This window comes from Bombina bombina, chromosome 1, assembly GCF_027579735.1.
Source record: "Bombina bombina isolate aBomBom1 chromosome 1, aBomBom1.pri, whole genome shotgun sequence".
Lineage (NCBI taxonomy): Eukaryota > Metazoa > Chordata > Amphibia > Anura > Bombinatoridae > Bombina > Bombina bombina.
This window is the reverse complement of record NC_069499.1, coordinates 831,171,371-831,186,570: the sequence shown is the minus strand read 5'-3', so window position 1 is coordinate 831,186,570 and position 15,200 is coordinate 831,171,371. Positions and strand designations below refer to the sequence as shown.

At 43.9% G+C, this 15,200-nt stretch overlaps 1 protein-coding gene across 1 annotated transcript in view; it reads right to left on the bottom strand.

The window, feature by feature from the left end:
• VAMP7 (vesicle associated membrane protein 7) overlaps nucleotides 1–15,200 on the bottom strand; it is a 251,842-nt gene that overhangs the window by 150,227 nt on the left and 86,415 nt on the right. The window contains exons 2-3 of the mRNA XM_053699436.1: nucleotides 13,006–13,158; nucleotides 1,359–1,416 (exon numbers count right to left, since the gene is read on the bottom strand). Of these exons, the coding sequence (XP_053555411.1) occupies nucleotides 1,359–1,416; nucleotides 13,006–13,151 (204 nt within the window). The 5' untranslated portion in view covers nucleotides 13,152–13,158. The remainder of the gene's footprint in view (nucleotides 1–1,358; nucleotides 1,417–13,005; nucleotides 13,159–15,200) is intronic.

Below are 15,200 nucleotides of genomic sequence, written 5' to 3'. Positions count from 1 at the left end.
GTTTTCATATAACTGCATGTAATAGACACTACTATAAAAAAGAATATGCACAGCTATTGATCTTACAATCCAGTATAAAACCTACTTAGAACCTCCAATTCAGCACTGTTGATGAGGTTAGACTAGGACACCCAGTGAAAGGGGCTGGGAAACAGGAGCAGCAGACCCCCCCCCCCCTGTATATGAAAAGAGAGTATACATCTAAAACTTTGGGGCTTGGTTAAAGGGACAGTAAACCTAGATAAATATAAACACAAGAGACTGCTTGGATAAATGTCCCTTTTTACATTGTTATACAGTTCCAGAATCATCACTTCACTTGGCACTCACAAGATAAATAGACAACTGTGTATGTCTGCTATCGGCTACAACTCCCACCATGCACTACTACTTGGGTAAATGTCACTTCTAGTGCCTATTATATCCAGTTCCAGAGCACTTATTCAGTTCAATCGGCCCCAATGGGCAAAGAACACTTGGCAAGTGGCCCCCAGATAAATTGAGCTTGATACCCCTGTTCTAAAGCAAAGGGTTATATAAATATTTTGCAACGAAGACAAAACCCTGCTCCTGACTCTACTGAGCGGATCTGTTTTCTTCTCCTAAGCACATCTGGGCACCTTGTCTAATCACAGCCGGCCTGATCACGCTATTAAACTCAATGTAGTTCGCTCCCGCTACCAGACCAGAGCGGGAGCGAGCTACATTGAGTTTAATATCGCGATCAGGCGCGCTTTGACTAGACAGACCCGCTCAGTAGAGTCAGGAGCAGGGTTTTGTCTTTGTTGCAAAATATCTATATAACCCTTTGCTTTAGAAACATGGCGGTAAGCTAATGTTATATAATTCTGCACTATGTGAAGAATTATATAACATTATTTGCTAGGTTTACTGCCTCTTTAAGAGTCTGAAAATCAGCACAATGTTATTTAAAAATAAGCAAAACTATACACTAAAAAAAAAAAAAACCCACAAAAAAAACAACACAACAAAAAAACCTGTATGGGCTATATAAATGGATCTAAAACTCTAATATTAAAGTAAGCTTTTTGCCAGTGAATGCCCATGTTTGTTTCTTTTTTTTCCCCAGGGAATTCTGGTGTAGAAAAAAATATCAGAAGATACATTTTATATAGTGATATTGTGTATATAATAATATTTATTGGTATTCATTCTGTTGTCATATATCTATGTTTTCTTATATTCATGTATTATGTACATTGTGGGTTAAATAAATAAAATATAAACCTAGCTCATTCATAATTTAAGCACAACTGCACAATTTGATTCTGGAAGTAAAGTTTAATCTTGATTTTAATGTCCCTTTAATTTACATGTCATGCAACCACAGTACTTACATCATCAGTAATGCAGAGATATATGATTCTGTCTTGGCATACATAATGGAACAAGTAACTGTTGAAAAAAATCCAGACAAGAGAACAGAGTTTAATTTAGACTGTGTAAGACTGGACTCTAACATAGTAAGAAAAGTGATCATCCTTTAAATAGTAAATGGATTCCAACTTGACAGATGAGCTATTAAAACACAGACATGTCAATACCATTATCCATCTTAAATGACATACTAAGAAGAGAGAATAGGTTTTGGTTGAAAAAACATAAATTATGCTTACCTGATAAGTTCCTTTTCTTCTGATGGAAAGAGTCCACAGCTGCATTCATTACTTTTGGGAAATAAGAACCTGGCCACCAGGAGGAGGCAAAGACACCCCAGCCAAAGGCTTAAATACTCCTCCCACTCGTGTCATCCCCCAGGCATTCTGCCGAGGAACAAGGAACAGTAGAAGAAATATCAGTGTGAAAAGGTGCCAGAAGAATATAAGGATGCCCCACATAAAATTACGGGTGGGGAGCTGTGGACTCTTTCCATCAGAAGAAAAGGAAATTATCAGGTAAGCATAATTTATGTCTTTCTTCTTAAATGGAAAGAGTCCACAGCTGCATTCATTACTTATGGGAAAACAATACCCAAGCTATAGAGGACACTGAATGCCAAGGGTACAATAGGCGGCCCATACTGAGAGCACCAGGCCTGAACATCTACCCAATAAAAAAATCCTGCTTCATCCGAAGGCGAGAACATTTTTTCAAAGGAAAAGCCCCAGTGACACTGACTCGCAGCCAGTCCAGAGCCAAATTAGAGACCGCAATACGGACTCGACTGAGCCAAAAGTCCACCAAGAGACACCGTCGCCCAACAGACGGTCCCCCGCCACTCACCCCTCACAAATGAAGGGTAAACCAGCTGAAATCTCCAAGGGGAACAAGTCAAAGGAGGACTGAGGAAACCAAAAAGTCCCTCAATGCAAAAAACAGCACCTCCAAGAGTGGGCCCAGTAATCAGAGACCCAAATGAACCAAACAGGGAAGGAGGCCACGCCTATACCATGCAAAACCCGGGATAATACCAGGCATGGAGACCGAAAAGACGTCTCCCCAACATCCTGCAAGCATGGAACGCAACTAAAAAGGCAAAGTCCTCCCAGCGCCTGCCCATAGAATACCCAAGTATTCGACCGTGAAAGAGCGTGTAATAGACCCAGGCGAAACCCCAAGTTTGAAAACACAGAGGGAGCTTGCAAGGAAAAAGAAGCAGCAGTCATCAAGAAACAGACCACACAAAACAGCCCCCGACAGAGGGCACGCTTCAGGCAACCTAAGCCGCTGGACCTACTCACATGTCCCTAAAAAGAGGAACACAAAGCCTCCATCGAGGTCCCCCGAAAAGGAGAGAATATCCTCAGAACCCGAAGGAAGAGGAAACCGTCTCCTGTCAAAGGAGCAAGGAGAAAGGAAAAACCATCTCATAGCAGACTGAGCTATCAGAATTAGACTCAGTAAGCTCACACATCCCAAAGGATACTGTGACCCATAGACCGCTCTGGCTTCCTGACTTGCAGACCCAGCTGGGCCACCAATACAAGGGAACAAAGAATCCCGAAACTGGTACAGGAACGAGCGTAAAGATGGCAGAGCCACCCCCCAAAGTACAAGTACAACCCAACTCTGAAAACAGACAAGGCCATAGACCTAAGGATCTATCAAAACAAGGCCCCACAGTCTGACATGGAACCAGTAAGATTCCAGGTGGAACCAAGTCCACCTTCCACTTCCCGACCAGGAGAAGCCCCTAGTAAGAACTCCGTCTCCCGAAGAAGAGAATATCCCCTAAAGAGAAAGGAAAGAGGCCGGAAGGGCAATAACCGTCCTCAAGGCCCGAAGCCACTGGCTAAACGGGAAGAAAAAATCCTCCGCAAATGTCCTAGAAAGGACCCCCACACAAGTAGTTCGCCCAACAGAGGCACAGCCAACTCATTCACCTGCAGAGCAACCCTAAGGTGCACCAGAAACTGGAATCCAGTGCCAGCAGCTGGGTAGAAACTCACCATTCTTGAGGCGCAAGCCACCCAGCTAACCCCAGATAGCATGGGTTACTCGGTGGCAAGGAGTAATAAACACTCCAATAGACCGGGCCAACCCTGACCCGGTCAGGTAGATGGAGCAAGGACATAGCCCCAGTTCCCACCACCGTGGAACATCCCGACCAGCCCTGAGATCCAAACAACTCAAAACTGGGACAAGAGTGAAGCCCCAGAAAGAGGAAGACTCAGGAAGTAAAAACATGTCCGGTACCTAATAGTTCAGGCAACTATACCCTGGGACTAAACACCATGACTGGCCAAAAAGCCAGACAAAAGGAATGGAGCATATCCAGAAAAATCCGGACAGTGAAGAGAACTCGAAAGCTCCGACCAAAGGAAGGAACCACCCCTAGATAAAGTCCAACTCTCCAAGGAGCAAGGCTAGAAGTCAAATGAAGGGACTTCACAAGGCCACAGGACAACAGAAGGGATACCTCAAAGTTCCCAAAGCCCTACTAGCAGGGCTAGTCTCCCCATCACCTCCACACAGGCAGAGGACACAGGGGAGAGAAAAGGTGCTAAACCTTCCCAGCTCTGGGAAAACCCGAGCTACACAAGTCCCTACAGGGATCAACCAACGTCCGGAACACAGATCCCCAAAAGGAGATCTAACCCACACGGACACAAAGGAAGAAGACCCAAAGGTCTCATAACTCAGACAGACCTTACGCGACCCAGAGTAAGAGCTATATCTAGATACACTAGAAACAGCTGATACGCACCCCTTTAAAAGATGCCAAAAGCTGCAACAGGTTTCAAAATACAAAAACCTTCCGTATGCTGGGCAGCTATCCATACAAGCTGTTGGATCAAGCCCCATAGGAGCCCCAGAGAAGACTAAAAACTGAAGGCCAAACCACTCAACCAGTGGCAACGGGGCACTACGCCCGCCAGCCCTCCCCCACATGAAGGAGGAAACTCTAGGCTCTGAAATCAGATGTCACAGTGGAACACTCCCCTGCTCTTTCACCTATGACTGAAGGCTATAAGGACTGAAACAATCATTTCCCGCCTCGTGAACCCACAGGTCCTCTTGAATGCTTAGTTGAACATAAAAAACAATGATAACTTGAGCACTCAGCGCTACGACCGAACCAGTAGAAACGGCGTCACGTGTCTGAACAGCCACAAAACCAAACGAACCTGACCGGACCAGCCTGTACTCGGGGTCCTAACCGGCAAGCTGCATAAATTCTCCCACATAGGGGAAAAAAGGAAAACAGACATTTTTAAACATAGGACTAACATGTCCAAACAACTTCTGAAGAAGTAACAAAGAGTATTGATCCCAGATGGTTCCCAAAGGAAACAAAAACAAATAAAAGACATCCCACCGGATACAAAATAAAATATAAAGGCAACCCAAAAGGTTAACGGCCAAAAGACACAGGCCTACCTGCAGGACCAGCAAAAAGGAGCCATATCTTTAAAAAAAACTGGGAAAGATCTCAAACAAATGACAAACAGGAGATAACCCCACATGTCTAATGAGGTGCTCCATTCAAATTATCAGACTGAAAGTTCCCATATATGTTAACGATAGGGTCATTCAATAACTGAAAAAGATGTCTGAGCAACACGCTAAGGCGCACAATCCTGTAACAAAAGGCACAACACTCCGGAACAGTTACACCCACGGGGAACTGTAGAGGTCCACCCCAAGGCGGAAGACCTGGGACAATAGGGAACGAGTATAATCTCAAATGAACGTCTGGACTCTGCAGACGGACCATCGCTAACATTATCTGGAAGCGAAAACGTGCTGCAACCTTGGGGGGGAACACACCACCCTGCATGGAGGAACCATAAACTGGGTTACCCGCATGTGTAGAAGTATGAATTGGTAGGGAACTCGCCTCTCAGAGGACGGGGCCCCCAGAGACGGATGGCTCGGCAGTCCACTGATTCCCAGAGAACGAGGAACCAAGCACTCTTTTATGGCATACGGAACAAAACTGGTCGACATGTGTCAACGAGGCCAATCCGGAGTCGTCACCGGACACAGAATCTAAATCTGAAATTAAAATAGTCTCGGTATCAGAATCCTCTATAACTGAATCTTAAATGAGCACAGTCTCAGCATCAGAATCCTCCATGACTGGATAGAGGAAAACATAATTTATGCTTACCTGATAAATTCCTTTCTTCTGTTGTGTGATCAGTCCACGGGTCATCATTACTTCTGGGATATTATCTGCTCCCCTACAGGAAGTGCAAGAGGATTCACCCAGCAGAGTTGCTATATAGCTCCTCCCCTCTACGTCACCTCCAGTCATTCGACCAAAGACCAACGAGAAAGGAGAAGCCAAGGGTGTAGTGGTGACTGGAGTATAATTTAAAAAATATTTACCTGCCTTAAAAAACAGGGCGGGCCGTGGACTGATCACACAACAGAAGAAAGGAATTTATCAGGTAAGCATAAATTATGTTTTCTTCTGTTATGTGTGATCAGTCCACGGGTCATCATTACTTCTGGGATACCAATACCAAAGCAAAAGTACACGGATGACGGGAGGGATAGGCAGGCTCATTATACAGAAGGAACCACTGCCTGAAGAACCTTTCTCCCAAAAATAGCCTCCGAAGAAGCAAAAGTGTCAAATTTGTAAAATTTGGAAAAAGTATGAAGCGAAGACCAAGTTGCAGCCTTGCAAATCTGTTCAACAGAGGCCTCATTCTTAAAGGCCCAAGTGGAAGCCACAGCTCTAGTAGAATGAGCTGTAATTCTTTCAGGAGGCTGCTGTCCAGCAGTCTCATAGGCTAAACGAATTATGCTACGAAGCCAGAAGGAGAGAGAGGTAGCCGAAGCCTTATGACCTCTCCTCTGACCAGAGTACACGACAAACAGGGAAGACGTTTGTCGAAAATCCTTAGTTGCCTGCAAGTAGAACTTGAGGGCACGAACTACATCCAGATTGTGTAGAAGACGTTCCTTCTTTGAAGAAGGATTTGGACACAAGGATGGAACAACAATCTCTTGATTGATATTCCTGTTAGTGACTACCTTAGGTAAGAACCCAGGTTTAGTACGCAGAACTACCTTGTCTGAGTGAAAGATCAGATAAGGAGAATCACAATGTAAGGCTGATAACTCAGAGACTCTTCGAGCCGAGGAAATAGCCATTAAAAACAGAACTTTCCAAGATAACAATTTTATATCAATGGAATGAAGGGGTTCAAACGGAACACCCTGTAAAACGTTAAGAACTAAGTTTAAACTCCATGGCGGAGCAACAGTTTTAAACACAGGCTTGATCCTAGCTAAAGCCTGACAAAAGGCCTGGACGTCTGGATTTTCTGACAGACGCCTGTGTAACAAGATGGACAGAGCTGAGATCTGTCCCTTTAATGAGCTAGCCGATAAACCCTTTTCTAAACCTTCTTGTAGAAAGGACAATATCCTAGGAATCCTAACCTTACTCCAGGAGTAATCTTTGGATTCACACCAGTATAGGTATTTACGCCATATCTTATGGTAAATCCTTCTGGTAACAGGCTTCCTAGCCTGTATCAGGGTATCAATAACCGTCTCAGAAAAACCACGTTTTGATAAAATCAAGCGTTCAATTTCCAAGCAGTCAGCTTCAGAGAAGTTAGATTTTGATGTTTGAATGGACCCTGTATCAGAAGGTCCTGTCTTAGAGGTAGAGACCAAGGCGGACAGGATGACATGTCCACTAGATCTGTATACCAAGTCCTGCGTGGCCATGCAGGCGCTATTAGAATCACTGATGCTCTCTCCTGTTTGATTTTGGCAATCAATCGAGGAAGCAGCGGGAAGGGTGGAAACACATAAGCCATCCCGAAGTTCCAAGGTGCTGTCAAAGCATCTATCAGAACCGCTCCCGGATCCCTGGATCTGGATCCGTAGCGAGGAAGTTTGGCGTTCTGGCGAGACGCCATGAGATCTATCTCTGGTTTGCCCCAATGTCGAAGTATTTGGGCAAAGACCTCCGGATGAAGTTCCCACTCCCCCGGATGAAAAGTCTGGCGACTCAAGAAATCCGCCTCCCAGTTCTCCACTCCCGGGATGTGGATTGCTGACAGGTGGCAAGAGTGAGACTCTGCCCAGCGAATTATCTTTGATACTTCCATCATTGCTAGGGAGCTTCTTGTCCCTCCTTGATGGTTGATGTACGCTACAGTCGTGATGTTGTCCGACTGAAACCTGATGAACCCCCGAGTTTTTAACTGGGGCCAAGTCAGAAGGGCATTGAGAACTGCTCTCAATTCCAGAATGTTTATTGGTAGGAGACTTTCCTCCTGACTCCATTGTCCCTGAGCCTTCAGAGAATTCCAGACAGCGCCCCAACCTAGTAGGCTGGCGTCTGTTGTTACAATTGTCCAGTCCGGCCTGCTGAATGGCATCCCCCTGGACAGATGTGGCCGAGAAAGCCACCATAGAAGAGAGTTTCTGGTCTCTTGATCCAGATTCAGAGTAGGGGACAAGTCTGAGTAATCCCCATTCCACTGACTTAGCATGCACAATTGCAGCGGTCTGAGATGTAGACGTGCAAAGGGAACTATGTCCATTGCTGCTACCATTAAGCCGATCACCTCCATGCATTGAGCTACTGACGGGAGTTGAATGGAATGAAGGACACGGCATGCATTTAGAAGCTTTGTTAATCTGTCTTCTGTCAGATAAATCTTCATTTCCACAGAATCTATAAGAGTCCCTAAGAATGGAACTCTTGTGAGAGGAAAAAGAGAACTCTTCTTTTCGTTCACTTTCCATCCATGCGACCTTAGAAATGCCAGAACTAACTCTGTATGAGACTTGGCAGTTTGAAAGCTTGAAGCTTGTATCAGAATGTCGTCTAGGTACGGAGCTACCGAAATTCCTCGCGGTCTTAGTACCGCCAGAAGGGCACCCAGAACCTTTGTGAAGATTCTTGGAGCCGTAGCCAATCCGAATGGAAGAGCTACAAACTGGTAATGCCTGTCTAAGAAGGCAAACCTTAGATACCGGTAATGATCTTTGTGAATCGGTATGTGAAGGTAAGCATCCTTTAAATCCACTGTGGTCATGTACTGACCCTTTTGGATCATGGGTAAGATTGTCCGAATAGTTTCCATTTTGAACGATGGAACTCTTAGGAATTTGTTTAGGATCTTTAAATCCAAGATTGGCCTGAAAGTTCCCTCTTTTTTGGGAACCACAAACAGGTTTGAGTAAAACCCTTGTCCTTGTTCCGACCGCGGAACCGGATGGATCACTCCCATTAATAACAGATCTTGTACACAGCGTAGAAACGCTTCTTTCTTTATCTGGTTTGTTGACAACCTTGACAGATGAAATCTCCCTCTTGGGGGAGAGAATTTGAAGTCTAGAAGGTATCCCTGAGATATGATCTCTAGCGCCCAGGGATCCTGAACATCTCTTGCCCAAGCCTGGGCGAAGAGAGAGAGTCTGCCCCCCACTAGATCCGGTCCCGGATCGGGGGCCCTCGGTTCATGCTGTCTTTGGGGCAGCAGCAGGTTTCCTGGCCTGCTTGCCCTTGTTCCAGGACTGGTTAGGTTTCCAGCCTTGTCTGTAACGAGCAACAGCTCCTTCCTGTTTTGGTGCAGTGGAAGTTGATGCTGCTCCTGCTTTGAAATTCCGAAAGGGACGAAAATTAGACTGTCTAGCCTTAGCTTTGGCTTTGTCTTGAGGCAGGGCGTGGCCCTTACCTCCTGTAATGTCAGCGATAATTTCTTTCAAACCGGGCCCAAATAAAGTTTGCCCCTTGAAAGGTATATTAAGTAATTTGGACTTAGAAGTTACATCAGCTGACCAGGATTTTAGCCACAGCGCCCTACGTGCCTGAATGGCGAATCCTGAGTTCTTAGCCGTAAGTTTGGTTAAATGTACTACGGCCTCCGAAATGAATGAATTAGCTAGTTTAAGGACTCTAAGCCTGTCCGTAATGTCGTCCAGCGTAGCTGAATTAAGGTTCTCTTCCAGAGACTCAATCCAAAATGCTGCCGCAGCCGTAATCGGCGCGATGCATGCAAGGGGTTGCAATATAAAACCTTGTTGAACAAACATTTTCTTAAGGTAACCCTCTAATTTTTTATCCATTGGATCTGAAAAAGCACAGCTATCCTCCACCGGGATAGTGGTACGCTTAGCTAAAGTAGAAACTGCTCCCTCCACCTTAGGGACCGTTTGCCATAAGTCCCGTGTGGTGGCGTCTATTGGAAACATCTTTCTAAATATAGGAGGGGGTGAGAACGGCACACCGGGTCTATCCCACTCCTTAGTAACAATTTCAGTTAGTCTCTTAGGTATAGGAAAAACGTCAGTACTCGCCGGTACCGCAAAGTATTTATCCAACCTACACAATTTCTCTGGAATTGCAACAGTGTTACAATCATTAAGAGCCGCTAAAACCTCCCCTAGTAATACACGGAGGTTCTCCAATTTAAATTTAAAATTTGAAATATCTGAATCCAATCTGTTTGGATCAGAACCATCACCCACAGAATGAAGCTCTCCGTCCTCATGCTCTGCAAGCTGTGACGCAGTATCAGACATGGCCCTAGTATTATCAGCGCACTCTGTTCTCACCCCAGAGTGATCACGCTTGCCTCTTAGTTCTGGTAATTTAGCCAAAACTTCAGTCATAACAGTAGCCATATCTTGTAATGTTATCTGTAATGGCCGCCCAGATGTACTAGGCGCCATAATATCACGCACCTCCCGGGCGGGAGATGCAGGTACTGACACGTGAGGCGAGTTAGTCGGCATAACTCTCCCCTCGCTGTTTGGTGAAATTTGTTCAATTTGTACAGATTGGCTTTTATTTAAAGTAGCATCAATACAGTTAGTACATAAATTTCTATTGGGCTCCACCTTGGCATTGGAACAAATGACACAGATATCTTCCTCTGAATCAGACATGTTTAACACACTAGCAATAAACTTGCAACTTGGTTACAATCTTATTTAACAAAAACGTACTGTGCCTCAAAGAAGCACTAAACGATTAAATGACAGTTGAAATAATGAACTGAAAAAAACAGTTATAGCATCAATCCTTAAAAAACAACACAACTTTTAGCAAAGGTTTGTTCCCATTAGTAAAGTAACAATAATTAAATTTGAAACATAAAAATTACAGAGCAACGTTTTTAATCACAGTCAATATATAAGTCTCACAGCTCTGCTGAGAGAATCTACCTCCCTCCAAAGAAGTTTGAAGACCCCTGAGTTCTGTTAGAGATGAACCGGATCATGCAGGAAATACAAGAGTAACTGACTGGAAATTTTTGATGCGTAGCAAAGAGCGCCAAAAACGGCCCCTCCCCCTCACACACAGCAGTGAGAGAGAAACGAAACTGTCACAATTAAAACAAGCAACTGCCAAGTGGAAAAATAATGCCCAAATATTTATTCACTCAGTACCTCAGAAAATGCAAACGATTCTACATTCCAGCAAAAACGTTTAACATAATAAATACCTATTAAAAGGTTTAATGTACTTTTAACAGAGTAATTCCGGTGAATACCATCCCCAGAATACTAAAGTGTAGAGTATACATACATGTCATTATAATGGTATGGCAGGATTTTCTCATCAATTCCATTCAGAAAATAAAAACTGCTACATACCTCAATGCAGATTTATCTGCCCGCTGTCCCCTGATCTGAAGCTTTTACCTCCCTCAGATGGCCGAGAAACAGCAATATGATCTTAACTACTCCGGTTAAAATCATAGTAAAAACTCTGGTAGATTCTTCTTCAAACTCTGCCAGAGAGGCAATAACACGCTCCGGTGCTATTGTAAAATAACAAACTTTTGATTGAAGTTATAAAAACTAAGTATAATCACCATAGTCCTCTCACACGTCCTATCTAGTCTTTGGGTGCAAGAGAATGACTGGAGGTGACGAAGAGGGGAGGAGCTATATAGCAACTCTGCTGGGTGAATCCTCTTGCACTTCCTGTAGGGGAGCAGATAATATCCCAGAAGTAATGATGACCCGTGGACTGATCACACATAACAGAAGAAATATCAATATGGACTAAGGTATTGAAACAAAAACGGCACCTAACACCCACAATAGCTGGGGCACTCACCACCTCCTATGACCAGACCCCTGCAGACTAGAATATCTCCTTCACCACACTGTCAGGAATGCGGTGGGAATGGAGCATAACCACGCCCAAACACAAGGTGAACCGTACAGTCCAAAAAAGCGAACACAACCAAAAGGCCGTGTCACTTCCAAAGGCCTCAAAGTTCCAACCATGAGCACATAAACATCACACAAAAGCAGGTTGAATCACATAACAAACATGATTCAATAACCCCGCTCAGGAGATATTAACCCTCGATTCCAAGATACTAACAGAGACTCACTGAGACGCTTATGTCATTTAGTTAGACCCGCAAAGATGTGGTAGCCTCTCGGGAAAACATTCACATTACAGTACATTGATGATAAAGTAAAATGAAAAAATCTTACCGGAATCTACGCCATGGAACAGAAACACGGCCTTTCAAGTCTGACGAATAGTGGCATCGCCTCCATCATGGACTTGAGAGAAGAAAGCAGGCAGCGGAGTTCGACAATGCCGATTGCTCAAGGAGCTGTTAATATAAGTCGGGATGGTTTCGCAGAAAGACTCTCCCTTTCATCCAAGCCCTCACTGAGAGACTGACAGGACTACTTAAAACTCCAGTCCCATGCCGAAGAGTATTTTCCATAAGAGACAAAAAACTAAAATTCTGACACTTCTCTGCCAACCTCCTGGGACGAAAGGCAAAGAATGACTGGGGGATGAGGGGAGTGGGAGGAGTATTTAAGCCTTTGGGGTGTCTTTGCCTCCTCCTGGTGGCCAGGTTCTTAATTCCCGAAATTAATGAATGCAGCTGTAGACTCTTTCCATTTAGGAAGAAAAAGGCTCCAAACCAGCTTAGCACCCAGGTGGGAAATGGCTAGGCAGACAAAGGGTTAAAATAAAAAAAGTAAACTAGAAAGTTGTTTAAAATTGGATTCTCTATTTCAGTGTTTCTCAATCGCGGTCCTCAAGTACCGCCAACAGGCCAGATTTTAATTAAATCTGAACTAGCGCACAGGTGAAATAATCAGCTGATGGGTGAAAGCAGGTTAGTAACCATGGTTACTAATCAGCTGATTATTTCACCTGTGCTCAAGTTCAGCTATAATGAAAACCTGGCCTATGGGGGGGGGGGGGGGGGGGGGGAGGTACTTAAGGATCATGGTTGAGAAACACTGCTCTATTAGAATCATGAAAGAAAATTTTGGGTTTCATGCTCATTTAATAAAACCCCTAATCATTTTAAAATTGATTTATCAGAATGTATTTCCATTTATCAATCAATTATAGTGTCTGCAGGAAAGAAAACACAGCAAGAATGTATGCATGTATAGGGAAAGCAAGAAAATGAATGCTATTCCTAAAGATTCCAAGAGCCAAAACATTCCCCACTAATGAAGTAACAACACTTCTCATGCACAGTAACATATCTATTGTAGAGCTTCCCATCCCTCATAACACAACTTTATTCTATGCAGTAACATTGGATATAAATATTATTAACTCACCTCCCATGGGAATATGTAAGCTTGTTGTTTTCTGAAGGAATCTTGGCGAGAATCTGCTCAGTCACCTCCAAAAAATTACCACCACAATAAGCATGTTTTGCAAGAATAGTTGTACCTCTGGCAACGACAGCGAAGAGGATAGCCATGTTTGCCCTGCAAATACATCAAAGGGACAGTCAGGTCAAAACTAAACTTTCATGATTCAGATAGGACATGCAATTTTAAACAACTTTCCAATTTACTTTTAGCATCAAATATGCTTTGTTATTTTGGTATCCTAGATAACCCTAGGTAGGCGCAAACTGATTTCAAAGCCATTGAAGGCAGTCTCGTATCTCAGTAAATGTCAACAGTTTTTCAGTTAGACAGTGCTAGTTCACATGTGTCATGTAAATAACATTGTAACTCCGGTGGCGTTATTTATGAGTCAGCACTGATTAGCTAAAATTTAAGTCTGTCAAAATAACTGAAATAAGGGGGCAGTCTACAGATGCTTAGATACAAGGTAATCACAGAGGTAAAAAACAGAATTTATGCTTACCTGATAAATTACTTTCTCCAACGGTGTGTCCGGTCCACGGCGTCATCCTTACTTGTGGGATATTCTCTTCCCCAACAGGAAATGGCAAAGAGCCCAGCAAAGCTGGTCACATGATCCCTCCTAGGCTCCGCCTACCCCAGTCATTCGACCGACGTAAAGGAGGAATATGCATAGGAGAAATCATATGATACCGTGGTGACTGTAGTTAGAGAAAATAATTCATCAGACCTGATTAAAAAAAAAACCAGGGCGGGCCGTGGACCGGATACACCGTTGGAGAAAGTAATTTATCAGGTAAGCATAAATTCTGTTTTCTCCAACATAGGTGTGTCCGGTCCACGGCGTCATCCTTACTTGTGGGAACCAATACCAAAGCTTTAGGACACGGATGATGGGAGGGAGCAAATCAGGTCACCTAGATGGAAGGCACCACGGCTTGCAAAACCTTTCTCCCAAAAATAGCCTCAGAAGAAGCAAAAGTATCAAATTTGTAAAATTTGGTAAAAGTGTGCAGTGAAGACCAAGTCGCTGCCTTACACATCTGATCAACAGAAGCCTCGTTCTTGAAGGCCCATGTGGAAGCCACAGCCCTAGTGGAGTGAGCTGTGATTCTTTCAGGAGGCTGCCGTCCGGCAGTCTCATAAGCCAATCGGATAATGCTTTTAAGCCAAAAAGAAAGAGAGGTAGAAGTTGCCTTTTGACCTCTCCTTTTACCAGAATAAACAACAAACAAAGAAGATGTTTGTCTGAAATCTTTAGTGGCCTCTAAATAGAATTTTAGAGCACGGACCACGTCCAAATTGTGTAACAAACGTTCCTTCTTTGAAACTGGATTCGGACACAAAGAAGGTACAACTATCTCCTGGTTAATATTCTTGTTGGAAACAACTTTCGGAAGGAAACCAGGCTTAGTACGCAAAACCACCTTATCTGCATGGAACACCAGATAGGGCGGAGAACACTGCAGAGCAGATAACTCAGAAACTCTTCTAGCAGAAGAAATTGCAACCAAAAACAAAACTTTCCAAGATAATAACTTAATATCTACGGAATGTAAGGGTTCAAACGGAACCCCTTGAAGAACTGAAAGAACTAGATTAAGACTCCAGGGAGGAGTCAAAGGTCTGTAAACAGGCTTGATTCTAACCAGAGCCTGAACAAACGCTTGAACGTCTGGCACAGCTGCCAGCCTTTTGTGAAGTAAAACAGATAACGCAGAGATCTGTCCCTTCAGAGAACTTGCAGATAATCCTTTCTCCAAACCTTCTTGTAGAAAGAATAGAATCTTAGGAATTTTTATCTTGTTCCAGGGGAATCCTTTAGATTCACACCAACAGATATAATTTTTCCATATCTTATGGTAAATTTTTCTAGTTACAGGCTTTCTAGCCTGAATCAGAGTATCTATTACAGAATCTGAAAACCCACGCTTTGATAAAATCAAGCGTTCAATCTCCAAGCAGTCAGTTGGAGGGAAACCAGATTCGGATGTTCGAATGGACCTTGAACAAGAAGGTCCTGTCTCAAAGGTAGCTTCCAAGGTGGAGCCGATGACATATTCACCAGGTCTGCATACCAAGTCCTGCGTGGCCACGCAGGAGCTATCAAGATCACCAAAGCCCTCTCCTGATTGATCCTGGCTACCAGCCTGGGA